We start from the raw sequence: 15,747 nt of genomic DNA, 5'->3' as shown, positions 1-15,747 counted from the left end.
CTGACGGGTGACACTGATAAGTGACACTGGTACGTGGCACTGGTGACACTGGTACGTGGCACTGGTGACACTGGTACGTGGCACTGGTGACACTGGTACGTGGCACTGGCAGATAGCACTGGTATGTACTGTGGGCACTGCGTACTGTATACTGTGTAACAATCGCACTGCAGCACAGAAGCTCTCCCTCACCCCCGGTCTCTGTTAGGAGGGAGAGCCAGCAATGAGAGATGATCTCGTATGTTTTACATTTGAGATCGTCTCTCGTTGGACACCAAGATCGAGTGCCAAATGGCCGCTGTGATTGGTCCAAGGGACACGGCCAACACAGATTTTCCCCCGATGGACGCCATCCCAGCAATTGAGCGCCACGCTGTAAACGGCTTTCGACTACAGCGTGGGCGCAAAGTGGTTGAATTCTTCTTCAAAAAAAATCGCAATAAGCGTTTGGTTTGCGCAAAAGTTATAGCGTTTACAAAATGGGGTATAGTTTTATGGCATTTTTATTAATATTTTTATTTTTTACTAGTAATGGCGGCGATCTGCGCTTTTTTTTTTTTTTTTTTTTTTTTTTTTCATGACTGCGACATTATTTCGGACACATCAGACACTTTTGACACATTTTTGGGACCATTGTAATTTTTACAGCGAAAAGTGTTATAAAAATGCACTGATTACTGTGAAAATTACAATGGCAGTGAAGGGGTTAACCACTAGGGCGCTAAGGGGTCAAGTGTGCCCTAAGGCCCCTTTCACATTTATACGACTTCAAAGTCGTGCGATTTTGCGGCCGCGATTTTGCCTCGATTTGGGATCAGTACAACTTCGACTTTGCCACAACTTTGGCATGAACCAATAAAAACATACATGGTGTGAGGCAATTCCTTTTCCTGCCACCGCAGTTGTCATTGCTGCTGTGGCAGTAGCAGTGCATAAGGAAGAAGAAGAGGAGGAGAAGATGTTGATATTGGGTACATCCCATCATTGCCAATCGTGAAGATAGGGGTCAATTTTGGGTCCTCTATAATGAAGAATGAGAAGAATGTTCCTTACATTGGTGGTCAGTGGGAAGGATGTCCCTTACATTGGTGGTCAGTAGGAAGAATGCTCCTTACATTGGTGGTCAGTGAGAAGAATGCTTCTTACATTGGTGGTCAGTGAGAAGAATGCTTCTTACATTGGTGGTCAGTGAGAAGAATGCTTCTTACATTGGTGGTCAGTGGGAAGAATGCTCCTTACATTGGTGGTCAGTGAGAAGAATGCTCCTTACATTGGTGGTCAGTTGGAAGGATGTCCCTTACATTGGTGGTCAGTGAGAAGAATGCTCCTAAATTGGTGGTCAGTGAGAAGAATGCTTCTTACATTGGTGGTCAGTGGGAAGAATGTCCCCTTCATTGGTGGTCAGTGGGATATTGTCTTTGTAGTTTGTCTTTGTAGTTTATCTTGTCTTTGTAGTTTGGGTCACACAAATCATAAATAGCTGGGCACTCACAGATAAATCGAATGATTTGCTCATTATCGAGGATGTCTCCTTTTTTTACCTGTTTGGAGCACACTGTTCCTGAGGGAATAACCAGGAAGGGAATGTGTGTGGAAAAATGTGCTTGGGAGGGGCTTCTATGCTGAAAGGATTGGGTGGGACAAGGGTTAAAAAGCTGCTTGTGCTTACAAAGTTGTACTGAAATCGTGTCTATATTATTCAGGTACGATTTGCATGCTACTTGAGGGTTTAACATTGAGGTCTATGGACATAAACTCGCATGGAAGTTGGACCAAAGTAGTGCAGGGACTACTTTGAAGTCGGCACTACTTAAAGTCGTGCCAGTATGAATGGTGTTCATTGAAAATCATGGAGAATGACTTGTCAGACAAGTCGTATAAGTGTGAAAGGGGACTAAGGGAGTGATTCTTACTGTAGGGGGGGCGTCGCTGGACGTTTGACGTCACTGATCGCTGTTCCCTATAACAGGGAACAGACGATCAGTGACACTGCCACAGAGAAAAACGGGGAAGGTGGCCGGTGGCAATCGGGTCCCGCAGGCACGGAGCTTCGGACCAGGTCGCGAGCGCGCAAACCACTGCTGGACACTTAAAGGACAACGTGCCTGTGCCCGTGCCCAGCCGTGCCATTCTGCCGACGTATATCGGCGTTAGGCGGTTCTTAAGTGGTTAATGTACTGCTTTTGCAAAAATAAAACCATTTTCCATTTATTCTATGCACGCTTACCTCGCTGTCTTTATGGCTATATTGAAACACTGCTCGATTGCTTCTGCCTTACTTTTTGGACAAACTTTAGGTCATGAGATGGGAATGAGTTGACCTGCTGAGGGTAGGTGATGCAGGGTGTGTGCTAATGAGATCAGCTGGTCAACTTCTTGTGTCATGACCTAAAGTCTGTCCAAGAAGTAAGGCTGAAGTAATCGAGCAAGATTTTAAAACATCCATAAAGATAGTGAGGTAAGTGTGTGAGAATAAATGGAAAGCTGGTTTATTGAACTTTTTTCCTTTAAAGCGGGGGTTCACCCTTAGAGGGCACTTTTTCCCCTTAGATTCCTGCTCGTTTTCTCTAGGGGAATCGGCTATTTGTTTTAAAATATGTGCAGTACTTACCCGTTTACGAGATGCATCCTCTCCGTCGCTTCCGGGTATGGGCTGCGGGAATGGGCGTTCCTTCTTGATTGACAGTCTTCCGAGAGGCTTCCGACGGTCGCATCCATCGCGTCACGATTTTCCGAAAGAAGCCGAACGTCGGTGCGCAGTATAGAGCCGCACCGACGTTCGGCTTCTTTCGGCTACGAGTGACGCGATGGATGCGACCGTCGGAAGCCTCTCGGAAGACTGTCAATCAAGAAGGAACGCCCGCTCCCGAAGACCCATACCCGGAAGCGACGGAAGAAGATGCATCTCGAAAACGGGTAAGTACTGCTCATATTTTAATACAAATAGCCGATTCCCCTAGACCGAACGAGCAGGAATCTAAGGGGAGAAAAAATTTTTTTTTATAAATGGGTGAACTCCCGCTTTAAGAATCTTCCCAGGAGTTTATTGAATGTCTCTTGATGCACTTTTTTTTTTCTTTTTTTTTTTTCTTTTCCACAGGGTAATGCAATTCAATATACAGGTGACCCTCTACAAGATTTCACTTTAATGAGATTCCTGGACCGCTTTGTGTATCGCAACCCAAAACAACAGAAGCTTCAGGGCAAGTTTTATTTTTCTCTACTGCAGGACAAGCGGGAATTTTCTGTTTCTTTTTACTGAATATACAATCTAAAATATTCACCACCCAACTTCAAGCCAGCTATAGATGGTTTAATATCTCGTCTGGTTCAGCAAGGTTCATCAATCCACTTTGTTAAAACCAGCATGGTAGATTTTTACATGCAAGTATTGCCAGCAGCTATAGCCACTAGCAATGATCACTGTGTTCTCCCCGCACCCTCACCCTATCGGGAGAACACCATACCTCTATGGCAGGGATTCCTCCATCAACACTTACTGTGTTGATGGGGAAATGGGGCAATTTTTTTTCCTGAATCGCATGAAAGAAAATCTCATATTTGGCCTGCCTAAATAAGCTGCAGAGTGAGGGTACCAATCCTTTTTAGGTACACTGCTCCCAAAATGTGAAACTGTTTGAAACCGCTAGTGTATCCGCTTTACACACTATATCCTATTCCACCTTTCTCATTAGGGTGTCCTTTCCAGGGACACTGCCATTTTGCCCTATTTAGGCATTTTGATAGAATCTCTTTAACATGGCTTTAAAGTGGTTGTAACTCTAAAAAGAAACAACAAAAAAAGCTTCTGTTCCTTTTATTTAAAGCATGATCAATACCACAGTGCTTGTGCAGTTTAATTTGTCCAATTGTGTTGTAAAATACCTGGTTGATCCTGCCTGTTCCCCTGTGTACTGACCACAGTAATCATGGCTTCTGATCCTTGAAAGTGGTCAGTTTGCCTGCCTCGATCATATCACAGTGTTCAGAGTCTTCCCCCTCCCTACCTGCCTTACAGTTCCTAGTCCTGTGTGTGAAAGCCAATCTCCAATCCTGCCTCTCCTTCTGCTATTCACCTGTAGCTGTAAGTCGGATTTAACTGGCATACCCTCTGTTGTAGGAAGATTGAAAGTACTGTGTGTGTGTATGTGTGTTTTTTATTTTATTTTTTATTATATTCCTAAATACCTTCTTGCACAGTGCTGCTGTGCAGTCACGTGATCTCCCTTGGCTGGCTGGTTGACGTCAGATGGGAATCTCATACCACTGATCTCCTTAGATCGGGGGAGGAAAACGTCATGTTTACTTTTTTTTTTATTTACGATTATAATTCAAAAAGAAAACTGACACGCAGTCATTTATATTTTGCTACAACAGAGGGGATGCCAGTTCTTTTTATAAATCTGACTTTATAACCACTCTGATATAAACATTTGCATATAGGTCTGCTGTAAAATCTTTTTTTTTTTTTTTTTTTTTTTTTTTTTTTTACTTTTGCTGAGAGTATTTGCCCACTGTTGCTAATGATTTACCTTTTTAAGGGCACTTTCACACTGATACGGTGCAGTCTTCCCACACAGCGAGTGCAGCGCAGAGTACCCACAGTTTTCATGCAAGTTACCTGTGCTTTGCTATCGACTTCCATTATGTCCTGTGGTTTTTATGTGCTCTCTGGAAGTGCACCAACACTCCTGCTCGCATTGCACTTTGCCATAGACTTCTATGGCAAAGCTAACCTGCATGAAAACCGAGGGACACTGTGCTACACCTACAGTGCAGGAAAATTTCACTGCATCAGTGTAAAATCGCCCTAAGTAGTAGGGTACATAAACATTTTTTACAGCAGGTTTTAAAATAGACTGCAAAACATTTTTCTGCAGTTCTTGTAACTTTTGTATTCGATTTATTTTTTTAATTTCCTTTGGTATTATTTGGTAACGTTAATATCTTATAAGTTAAAGCTGAGAAGTTTTGAGAGTGACACAAAGATTTTCAGTCTGCTGCTTCAGTGTTTTTAGATCTATTTGTCAGATGTTAGTATGGTATACTGAAGTATAATTACAAGCCTTTCATGTGTGTCAGGCTTTTTTATTTTTATTTTTTTTTATTTTTGACAATTACATTAAGTTTATGCAAAGAGTCAATATTTGCAGTGTTGACCCTTCTTTTTCAAGACCTCTACAATTCACCCTGGCATGCTGCCAATCAACTGCTGGACCACATCCTGACTGATGTTGGCCCATGCACAATCAATGCTTGGAGTTTATAGGAATGTGTGGGGGATTTTTGTTACCTGACTCCTAAGGATTGCCATGGACCCAAAAATGTTGATGTTTTGTTCCCCAAGTCACTTTATCACTTTTGCCTTATAGCAGGGTGCTTCGTCATGCTGGAAAAGGTATTGTTTGTCACCAAACTGTTAGATGGTTGAGAGAAGTTGCTCTCGGGGGATGTTTTTGTATCATTCTTTATTTATGGCTGTGTTCTTAGATTCTTAGGTTCTTAAATTTGTAAGTGAGCCCACTCCATTGGCCGAGAAACAACCTCACACATGAATGGTCCCAGGATGCTTTACTGTTTGCAGAACACAGGACTGATGGTAGCGCCTTTTCTTTTCCGGACAAGGTTTTTTCAGAATGCTCCAAACAATTGGAAAGGGGATTCATCAGAGAAAATTACTTTACCCCCCAGTCCTTGGCAGTTCAATCCCTGTACCTTTCACAGAATATCAGTCTAATCCTGATGTTTTTCCTGGAGAGAAGTGGCTTCTTTGCTGCCCTTCTTGACACCAGGCCACATCCTCAAAAATTTTGCCTCACTGTGCATGCAGTTGTACTCACACCTGCCTGCTGCTATTCCTGAGCAAGATCTGCACTGGTGGTGCCTCGATACCACAGCTGAATTAACTGTAGGAGACAATCCTGGCACTTGCTTGGGTGCCCTGAAGCATTCTTCACAACAAATGAACCTCCTCTTTGAAGTTCTTGATCCAATAAATGGTTGATTTAGGTGCAATCTTGGCAGCAGCAATATCCTTGCCTGTGAATACTTTTTTTTGTGCAAAGCAATGACTGCACGTTTTTCCTCACAGATAACCACGGTTAACATGATTGCAAGCACCCTCCTCCTTTTAAAGCTTCCAGTCTGTTATTCTAACTTGGTCAGCGTTAGAGTGATTTTTAGTCTTGACCTCATCGACACTGACAGCTGTGTTAACGAGAGAATCAATGACATGTCAGCTGGTCATTTTGTGGCAGGACTGAAATACAGTGGAAATGTTTTTTTGGGATTAACTTAATTTCTATGGCGTGGAGGAACTTTACAATTAATTACAAATCATCTGATCAAATTGCCATTGTATAAACTGAGGCAGCAGACTTTGTGAAAATTAATACTGTATTTGCCGGCGTATAAGACGACCCCCTAACATGCTGCTAAAAACGGTGGTTTTGTAGTCTACGCACCGTATTAGACGACCCCCTTGTGTGGAAGTAATGAAGAAGCCGCAGCCCGCCGGGTGCTCTGTACAGCTGTATGTAGTTTGTATATGCGTGCCGCGCTCAGCCAATCCCTATGCTCGATCGTTATCGGCTCAGCTGCCGGGTGCTCTGTACGGCTGCATGTATTCTGTATATGCGCGCTCAGCCAATCCCGATGCACTGTGTTGATGACAGAGCATGCTAAGCCTGCTCGGATTGGATAACAACCTCTGCCAATCCGAGCAGGCTACATAAATGTAGCCTGCGCGGATTGGCAGAGGTCGTTACTCCAATCTGAGCAGGCTTGGCATGCTCTGTCATCACACACTGCATCGGGATTGGCTAAGCGGCGCATATACAGAATACATGCAGCCGTACAGAGCACCCGGCAGCTGATATCGATTTGAGCAGCTGCTATACCCGGCGTATAAGATGACCCCCGGATTTTGGCTGTGAAATTCCGGTGTAAAAAGTCGTCTTATACGCCGGAAAATACGGTATTTGTATTATTCTCAAAACCTTTGGCCGTGGCTGTATATACACTGCAGTTCAGCAAATCTGACGTGGTTTTTCTTTGTTTTTTCTAGGTACATTTGATAACTGCACTGCAGACTACCTTCCACTTGCTTGTTTTGGAGTTTTGCTAAAATAAGCATCAGATTTATAGTAAAATCATGTTGTTTTTTTCTGTGCAGAAAGCAACAGAAGTTATTTAAAACATCAGAAGAAGAAGTTGTATATGAACGAAGAGAGAGAACCGGGTAAGAAATTATGTTTTAGTGGTTCTAAAGGAAAATATTTGTTCCCCCTAATGCATTCTCTGTTAAAAAAAATAATTGCAGAAGCTGCTTCTCTGTTTGCTCAGCAGTTTTTCAAACTCAATTTTTTGGGGAAAACCCTAATGAGTTTTAGTGACCACAATGTAATACAATTTTTTATGCTAAAATATAAAAGATGTCGCGCTCGAGTAAATATCTACCCAACATGTCATGCTTTGAAATGGAGTATGCCTGCAGAATGGCGCTAAGCGACAGTACCTAAAAAATAAAAATAAAAAACCCTACAGGAAGGAAGATGTGTCCTTTTTTTTTTTTCCACAAATAGAGCTTTCTTTCGGTGGTATTTGATCACCTCCTGCGGTTTTTATTTTTTGCCCTATAAACAAACAAAATTTTGGGGGGAAAAAATATATATTTTATTTTCGGCTATTAAACATACCCAATAAAAAAAATTTAAAATACAATTTCTTCATCAATTTAGGCCAATTTGTATTCTGCTACATATTTTTGGTAAAAAAACAAACAAACCCAATAAGTGTATATTGATTTGTTTGCGCAAAAGTTATTACGTCTACAAAATGTATGTCCTTTTTTTTTTTTTACTAGTAATGTCGGCGATCAGTGCAACGCTGCGGTGGACAGATCGGACACTGAACTGACTTTTTTATATAAAAATATGCACTGACATTGTACTTATGGCACTGGCAGGAAAGGGGTTAACATCAGGGGCGATCAAGGGGTTTACTGTGTTCCATCAGTGTGTTTACTAACTGTATGGGGGATGGACTGCCTGGGACATGGCAGAAAGACAGGATCTCTGTGTTATTCCCTGATAGAACAGAGATCTGCCTTGTTTACTTTGTCAGATCCCTGTTCTGTCTCACGGAATCATCTTGTGCGGCCGGTGGTCGAGTCTGCCGGACCTGCTGATTGGTTCACCCGCTGGAAAGCCATGTGCGATCCCGATGTACACCTACTGCAATTTGCACAGTCGAGCCAACCTGCAGCAGTATAGCTGCAACGGTTAGTTGGCAAACGGTTAAAAAGCCTTTTTACAGGTTACCAGTTTAGAGTTGCGCATTAGGCCTCTCGCTAGAATTATTGCTCTGACATGAGATGCGTGGTGCAATCACCATTTACATATGCTTGTGTGTGAGTACAGGTTGGTGTCTGGGGGCGCTTTAAGTTTTTTTATTTTATTGCAATGTATTTTTTAAAACTATCTTTAATTTTTTTGGATCAACTTTATTGCTACCACTATGGATGAACAATATCCCTTCTGATAGCATGAGCCGTGACAGGTTCTCTTTATGCAGAGACCTGAGGTCTTTTAATCCCCAGATCCATACTTTGGCACCCAAATCATCTTACCGAAACGCGTGTAGAGGTGATTGAGTGGTTGTATAGCCATTCAAATCGCTTCTACATTAAAGAGAATCGCCTGAAAATGTTGATGCTAGAACGTCATATGATATCCTATGGACATAAGTGGTTAAAGTACTGTACCCTTTTCTACACTTCAACTATAACTAAGGGCAAAACTTGTATTTGTTTTTGTGGAGAGAGGTTAGAACCCCTGTCAGTTTTTATTGCAGTCTGTGCCCCTGTTATGGAGATTCACACTCTCTATTTGTCCTGTTTACCATCATCATTGAAAGTAAAGGAAATCCCAAATTTTGGGTTGTCCCCAGAAAAGTAATAGAGGGGAAACCTTCCAATTGGGACACTAGTTATGGTGACCTGGGGGAACCCAAGGAATTCTCTGAAAATTAAGAGATTTATTCTCGCTTCCTGTTTGGCTATGGGTCAGGAAGTGAAGGGAAATCTCCCCAATGGGACACAGATGGCAAAAAAAAAAATCTGAGGCCTCGTACACACGACAGAGTTTCTCGGCAGAATTCGGCGAGAAACTCGGTCAGAGCCTGATTCTGCCGAGAAACTCTGTCGTGTGTACACTTTCGACCCGATGGAGCCGCCGAGGAACTCGTCGAGAAAATAGAGAACATGTTCTCTATTTTCTCGTTGTTCTATGGGAGCTCTCGGCCCGCCGAGCTCCTCGGCAGCTTCAGGGCTGAACTGGCCGAGGAACTCGATGTGTTTGGCACGTCGAGTTCCTCGGCCGTGTGTACGAGGCCTAACAGGCATTATAACCCTCCTTTGCTCTATTCAAAGTAAAAAATAAAAAAATGGCATAGTTTCTATTTTTCCACTAAAGCTATAGTCAAAGATTTGGAATCAAGGTCATCTAGTGCTCAGGGTGAAGATGCCAGACTGTCAAACCCACCCCCTTTTCTGATTGTATGTTCCTATTCGTGTGACATTCACACAGAATATATTGGATTGGATCTCGTAGATAAGGATTACTTTGAATTAGTAGGGGCAGAGTGAATGTTATCCAAATAGATTTTTCAGATAGACCCTTGTACAACGCAAGAGCTGCCAAATTTTGCTGATCTGACAGATCGAAACTAGATGTGTGTGGCCAACTTTACTGATGGAACTGACGTTGCTACAATATTTTAAATCCTATTTATAAATCAAGAAACTAGGCGAACTAAGGGCAGATGTGCCAAATCAACGTGTATGTAAATGTGACTGCTGGATCTGCTGATGGTAAATACTCCTGGTACTCTCCTTAATGTCCCTTCAAGCTAGTAGCAGTGGATCCTGAGGGAACTTGTCAAGCAACCCGCCTGAAAATACTGCACCCAAGGCAACTGCCTCTCTGCCCCCCCTTGTTCCAGCCCTTGGGCCCCTTTCACACTACCACCACTTTGCCACAATTTTGACTCGATTTCAGGGAATGCCAGTGTAAACTTGCATCAAAGTCGGACCAAAGTAGTACAGGGACTACTTTAACCACTTGCCGCCTGCCAATGACATATTGACGTCGGCAAAGTGGTTGTAGAATCCTGACCGGACGTCATATGACGTCCTCAGGATTCTCAGCCGCTGCGCGCCCCCGGAGGCGCGCATCGCGGCGATCGTTGTTGCGGGGTGTCAGTCTGACACCCCGCAACACCGATCTCGGTAAAGAGTCTCTCACGGAGACTCTTTACCACGTGATCAGCCGTGTCCAACCACGGCTGATCACGATGTAAACAGGAAGAGCCGTCGATGGCTCTTCCTCACTCGCGTCTGACAGACGCGAGTAGAGGAGAGCCGATCGGCGGCTCTCCTGACAGGGGGGGTTCGCGCTGATTGTTTATCAGCGCAGCCCCCCCTCGGATCGCCACATGGACCACCAGGGATGCCCACCAGGGAAGGGCAAAACAAAACAAAAAGTAAAAAAAAAAAAAAAAAAGTCTGAAAAAAAAAAGGAAAAAAAAAAAGATGCCAATCAGTGCCCACAAATGGGCACTGACTGGCAACAAGTAAATCGGTGCCGCCCCACAGTGCCCATCAGTGCCGCCCCACAGTGCCCATCAGTGCCGCCCCACAGTGCCCATCAGTGCCGCCCCACAGTGCCCATCAGTGCCGCCCCACAGTGCCCATCTGTGCCGCCCCACAGTGCCCATCTGTGCCGCCCCACAGTGCCGCCCATGAGTGCCCATCAGTGCCGCCCATGAGTGCCCATCAGTGCCGCCTATGTGTGCCCATGAGTGCCGCCTATGTGTGCCCATCAGTGCCGCATGCCAGCGCCGCCAATCAGTGCCACCTCATCTGTGCCCGTCAGTACTACCTCGTCGATGTCCATCAGTGCCATCTCATCTGTGCCCATCAGTGCCACCATATCAGTGCCCGTAATTGAAAGAGAAAACTTACTTATTTACAAAAAAATTACAGAAAAAAATAAACGTAATTTTTTTAAAAATTTTCGGTCTTTTTTTAGTTGTTGCGCAAAAAAAAAAAATCGCAGAGGTGATCAAATACCACCAAAAGAAAGCTCTATTTGTGGGAAAAAAAGGACGCCAATTTTGTTTGGGTACAGTGTAGCATGACCGCGCAATTGCCATTCAAAGTGCGACAGTGCTGAAAGCTGAAAATTGGCTTGGGCGGGAAGGTGTATACGTGCCCTGTATGGAAGTGGTTAAAGTCGGGGCGACTTAAAGTCGCACAGATATGAATGGAAATCATGGGGTATGACTTGTCTTGGGACAAGCCATACAAGTGTGAAAGGGGCCTTAGTGTCATGACTTCAAGAGTGCAGTTTCATGTATTGCAGTAGGTGTCAGTTTTAAAAAAAACTTGTGTTTTTTTTTGTTTCTTTTTTTTACCAAAGTATACCAAAGAACTGGAGTGACCCTAGCTTGCACGTTTGTAATTGAAGCTCCATGCAGATTGGATTTTGCTTGGTTTCTTGACTGTCATATGAGAACTTTAGCCATTTCGCCAGAAAGTAACACATTAAATAACCAGTAAACCTTAAATATAAGTAGATACACATACTATTCTCAAAAAGGTTTATCTCACAATCTTTATATGTGTGTTGTATTGTGTACACCTTTACTATAATGTTACAGGCACACGCTTAGCCAATTTTTCAATTTAGATAGATATGTTTTCCTTTAGTGACATTTTTACATTCTAACATTACTGATAAAGAAAATTCTACTTCGTTTTAATACCCTGCTAAAATAGTTAAATGAAGATCTATGAACCTTTATTTAAGGCAAGGCATTTTATTTAAATGATGTACATTTCAATCTCAAGGCACCCCATTCTAAAGTGTAAAGAAACAAATAGTTTTATATAGTGCAGCAGCATCTAGACATTATCTAGCATTAGAGGTGATTTATTCTTACAAAGCAAATACACCTTTTTACACTGGTACTGATTAGTGTTCCAGTGTCTCTCTCCACCCTCCATTTCACACCTTCATTCAGTTAACATAACCCCAGTGCTTTGGGGGTGTTGGTACATCCTCATCAACTGATGAGATCATGGGCTATTTAAAATGCTGGTGGCTGGCCCGCACAGTGCCCAAGGTTCCTATGCTGCATATTAAAAATCTTTGGCTTTGTGTAACAAAAAAGCAGTCTTGACCCACTTGTTGACATTATTTGGGCCAATTTTTAGGCATGTTGCCAAGGCATCCCTTAAAGAGGAAATAAACGCAAAAAAAAACCCCCTGCAAGACAAAGCCATAATGAGCTAGTACGACTAGCATACTAGATCATTAAGCATTATTTACCTTAGACCGAAGCCCACTAATCCGTCCTCTGGCCGCATCCTTTGCTCCCAGAGGTTACTTCCGGGTATCGCCGCTCCGTCGCTGTGATTGGCCGGAGCGGCAATGACGTATCTCCGCGCGTGAGCCATCAAACATGGCATTGCCGAGTTTAGCATGACTATTGTCAGTGCGCCTGCGCGCCGTTGTCTATGGCACATGCACCGTAGACAGCGGTCATGTCATTCGGCGAATATCTCCTAAACCGTGCGGGTTTAGGAGATATTGCTAACACCTGCAGGTAAGCCTTAATCTAGGCTTACCTGTAGGTGTAACTTGCAAAAGTGGCTTTACATCCACTTGAAGGACCCTTGGCACCCTGGTTGAAAAAAAATCTGATATAGGTAAAGCTAGTTTTGCAAACCCTTTTTAAAGTGGACCTTTTTAATGGTATTATTTTTAATTTTGTTAATTTAAGACATTATCTCAAGTACAGTTATATGCGGATAAAGAAATGTCTTTAGACATGGCTGAGAAATGGTGGTACATTCAAATTGAAATAAACCAAAGCCAGGAGATACAGTTGTACAGAATGTTCCATAAAGTAGAGTGCATAGTCACTTTTGTTGTAATTACACAAGTGATTCTCATGGTTGACAGTCGTGTCTGATATCAGATGGGCTAGAAGTCTGTGCGTTTCTGTGACATCCATTTAGTGTTGGGATTCGTTTTTGTTTTTTTTGTTTGGGAGGGAAAATAAAGTGACACCTGTTAATGGAAGCACTCAATGTAATGTAGTGCACCAGGGGATCATGAGGGGAGGGGAGAATGTGGAGAACCATGCATCAGGGTCGATGGGGCTGTGTTACATTGGTCCTGCTTTTCCCTGGAAAGGAAACCTGGTTCACTAGGGGCAGTAGAGCTTTATCAGTAAGTCATCTATTTTGTTAATTTAGGTAGTCTTGGAGTTCAACCATATTGTACTTGGGTACCTAGTCTGATATCGAGGAAGTCAGCATATTGTTTTATTAATAATGTGGCCTATGCTCTGCTATCCCTACCTGGTACTAAAGGATGAGAGCAGCTGATACCAAATTGTGCTTCCCATAATCCAAATATACATGTGACCAAAAATTTGTGTTTTGCTCCCTTTCCTTTTAAGAGAGTAGGGCTGGGAAACCGCATGCACTATAGACAGGAGTCGCACCGCATTCTGTTAAAATCGCATACGATTCTTTGCAGTATGATTTGAGCACATTAATTTTTTATAGGCTCAAATCGCACAGAACGAAAAAAGGTTTTAGGTATCGAAGAATTTGCACAAGTACTTATGCAAATGCTTAGTATCGGGTCCGATACTGGTATCTGTACAACACTAATCCTTACTATAGTGAACATTAATTTACACTTATATGTTAATGCACACAAATTATAAAATATTATATATTTTAAAATACATATTTTCATTCAAATGTGTGTCCATATGTGTGCCCAATGTGCTAATAACAAAAGTAGAACTTTTTTGTACAGCCCCAGTACACTCCACTTGTGCAAACACAAAATCAGCTATGTCAGCCACAGGTGCCCTTCTCTCCACACCCTGAGCTTCTAGTTTTGTTGAAAACAAAAGGAGGGGGATGGGAAGGGAGGGAAAAACACAAAACTAGGGATGATCAGAAAGGAAAAGAAAAAGGAAAGAGGGAGAGGGAGGGAGGACAAGATACACAAGGAAAGCACTCACATTGGCCGCATCCGTAATGATAAGAATATAGAACAGTACCCCTTCAAGAAGAGTGGGCAAAATCTGACTTTGAGGCTCGTGGAAGTATAAAAAATATATATTTTATTACATAAATTTACAAAATGTACACCAACAATGGTATAATGGAATGCAACTGATAACAATCACAATACAACCATTCAGAACAAGAGACTAGTGAAAGAATCCTATTGAAGTCGCGACTTCAATAGGATTCTTTCACTATTCTCTTGTTCTGAATGGTTGTATTGTGATTGTTATCAGTTGCATTCCATTATACCATTGTTAGTGTACATTTTGTAAATTTATGTAATAAAATATATATTTTTTATACTTCCACGAGCCTCAAAGTCCGATTTTTGCCCACTCTTCTTGAAGGGGTACTGTTCTATCTTCTAGTTTTGTTCTCACCCCCAGTAACAGACCTCTATCACAGGAGGTCAATCAAGCATGAAAATGGCTTCTGCATCCTTCCTGCTAATCAGGGCTCCAAGAACTCAACAATGGATAAAACACTGTGCCAATCGTACAAAACAAACATAGCCTTCCATAGTGCTCCCTGTTATGTTTTATTAACCACTTGCCAACTGCAATACATATACTTGCGTTGCGGTTTGTAAGTGGTTTACCGGGGTTATGGCTGAAGCTATTGGTCATTATCCCCCCCCCCCCCCCCCAGTCGGCTGCTGGCTTCTTTAATGAAAATGGTCTGAGCGGCCCAGTAGCCGCTGGATTGCTTTCAGTAGCGGTGGCTCCCCCACCACTCACCGGTGTTTCTCAGGCTCACCCCGCCCGAGAAATGGTCAGACGGTGCGGCCGGCTGGTCACAGGGGCGAACAGAGCCCAGACAGTTTGTGTTTGCCTCTATGGCCTTGAAGAACCGGAGCGACGTCATGATGTCACTTCCTGTCTAGAACGGAAGTAAACTACTTTTTTAAAGGGGTTGTAAAGGTTTGTTTTTTTATTTTCTAAATAGGTTCCTTTAAGCTAGTGCAGGGGTGTCAAACTGGCGGCCCTCCAGCTGTTGCAAAACTACAAGTCCCATGAGGCATTGCAAGGCTAACAGTTAAAAGCATGACTCTCACAGGCAGAGGCAAGTTGGGACTTGTAGTTTCGGAACAGCTGGAGGGCCGCCAGTTTGACACCCCTGCGCTAGTGCATTGTTGGTTCACTTACCTTTTCCCTTCGATTTCCCTTCTAAATGTTTTTTTTTCTTTGTCTAAATTTCTCACTTCCTGTTCCTCCTCAGTAAGCTCTTCTGGCTGACTAACCACCGCTCGGATGATGGTGGCAAGTTTACTGAGGAGAAACAGGAAGTGAGAAATTCAGACACAGAAAAAAAAAACATTTAGAAGGGAAATCGAAGGAAAAGGTTAGTGAACCAACAATGCACTAGCTTAAAGGAACCTATTTAGAAAATAAAAAACGAACCTTTGCAACCCCATTAAGCAAAAGATCAAAATGTTTTATTTTTTGCTTTTAAGGGTAAAGGAGAGATTTGGTCTTTTTGACCTCAGATCTCTCCATAAAGATCTGTTATTTTTATTACAATGGATGTTTACATTCCTTGTAATAGAAATAAAAGTGATTTAAAAAAAAAAAGAATGAAAATGGACCGTA

At 42.7% G+C, this 15,747-nt stretch overlaps 1 protein-coding gene across 1 annotated transcript in view; it reads left to right on the top strand.

Moving 5' to 3' along the window:
- CEBPZ (CCAAT enhancer binding protein zeta) overlaps positions 1-15,747 on the top strand; it is a 173,040-nt gene that overhangs the window by 67,372 nt on the left and 89,921 nt on the right. The window contains 2 exon segments of the mRNA XM_040347790.1: positions 3,101-3,203; positions 7,175-7,240. Coding sequence (XP_040203724.1) covers positions 3,101-3,203; positions 7,175-7,240 — 169 coding nt within the window.

This window comes from Rana temporaria, chromosome 4 (assembly GCF_905171775.1).
Source record: "Rana temporaria chromosome 4, aRanTem1.1, whole genome shotgun sequence".
In the NCBI taxonomy this organism is placed as follows: domain Eukaryota; kingdom Metazoa; phylum Chordata; class Amphibia; order Anura; family Ranidae; genus Rana; species Rana temporaria.
This window is presented reverse-complemented; position numbering and strand designations above follow the sequence as displayed.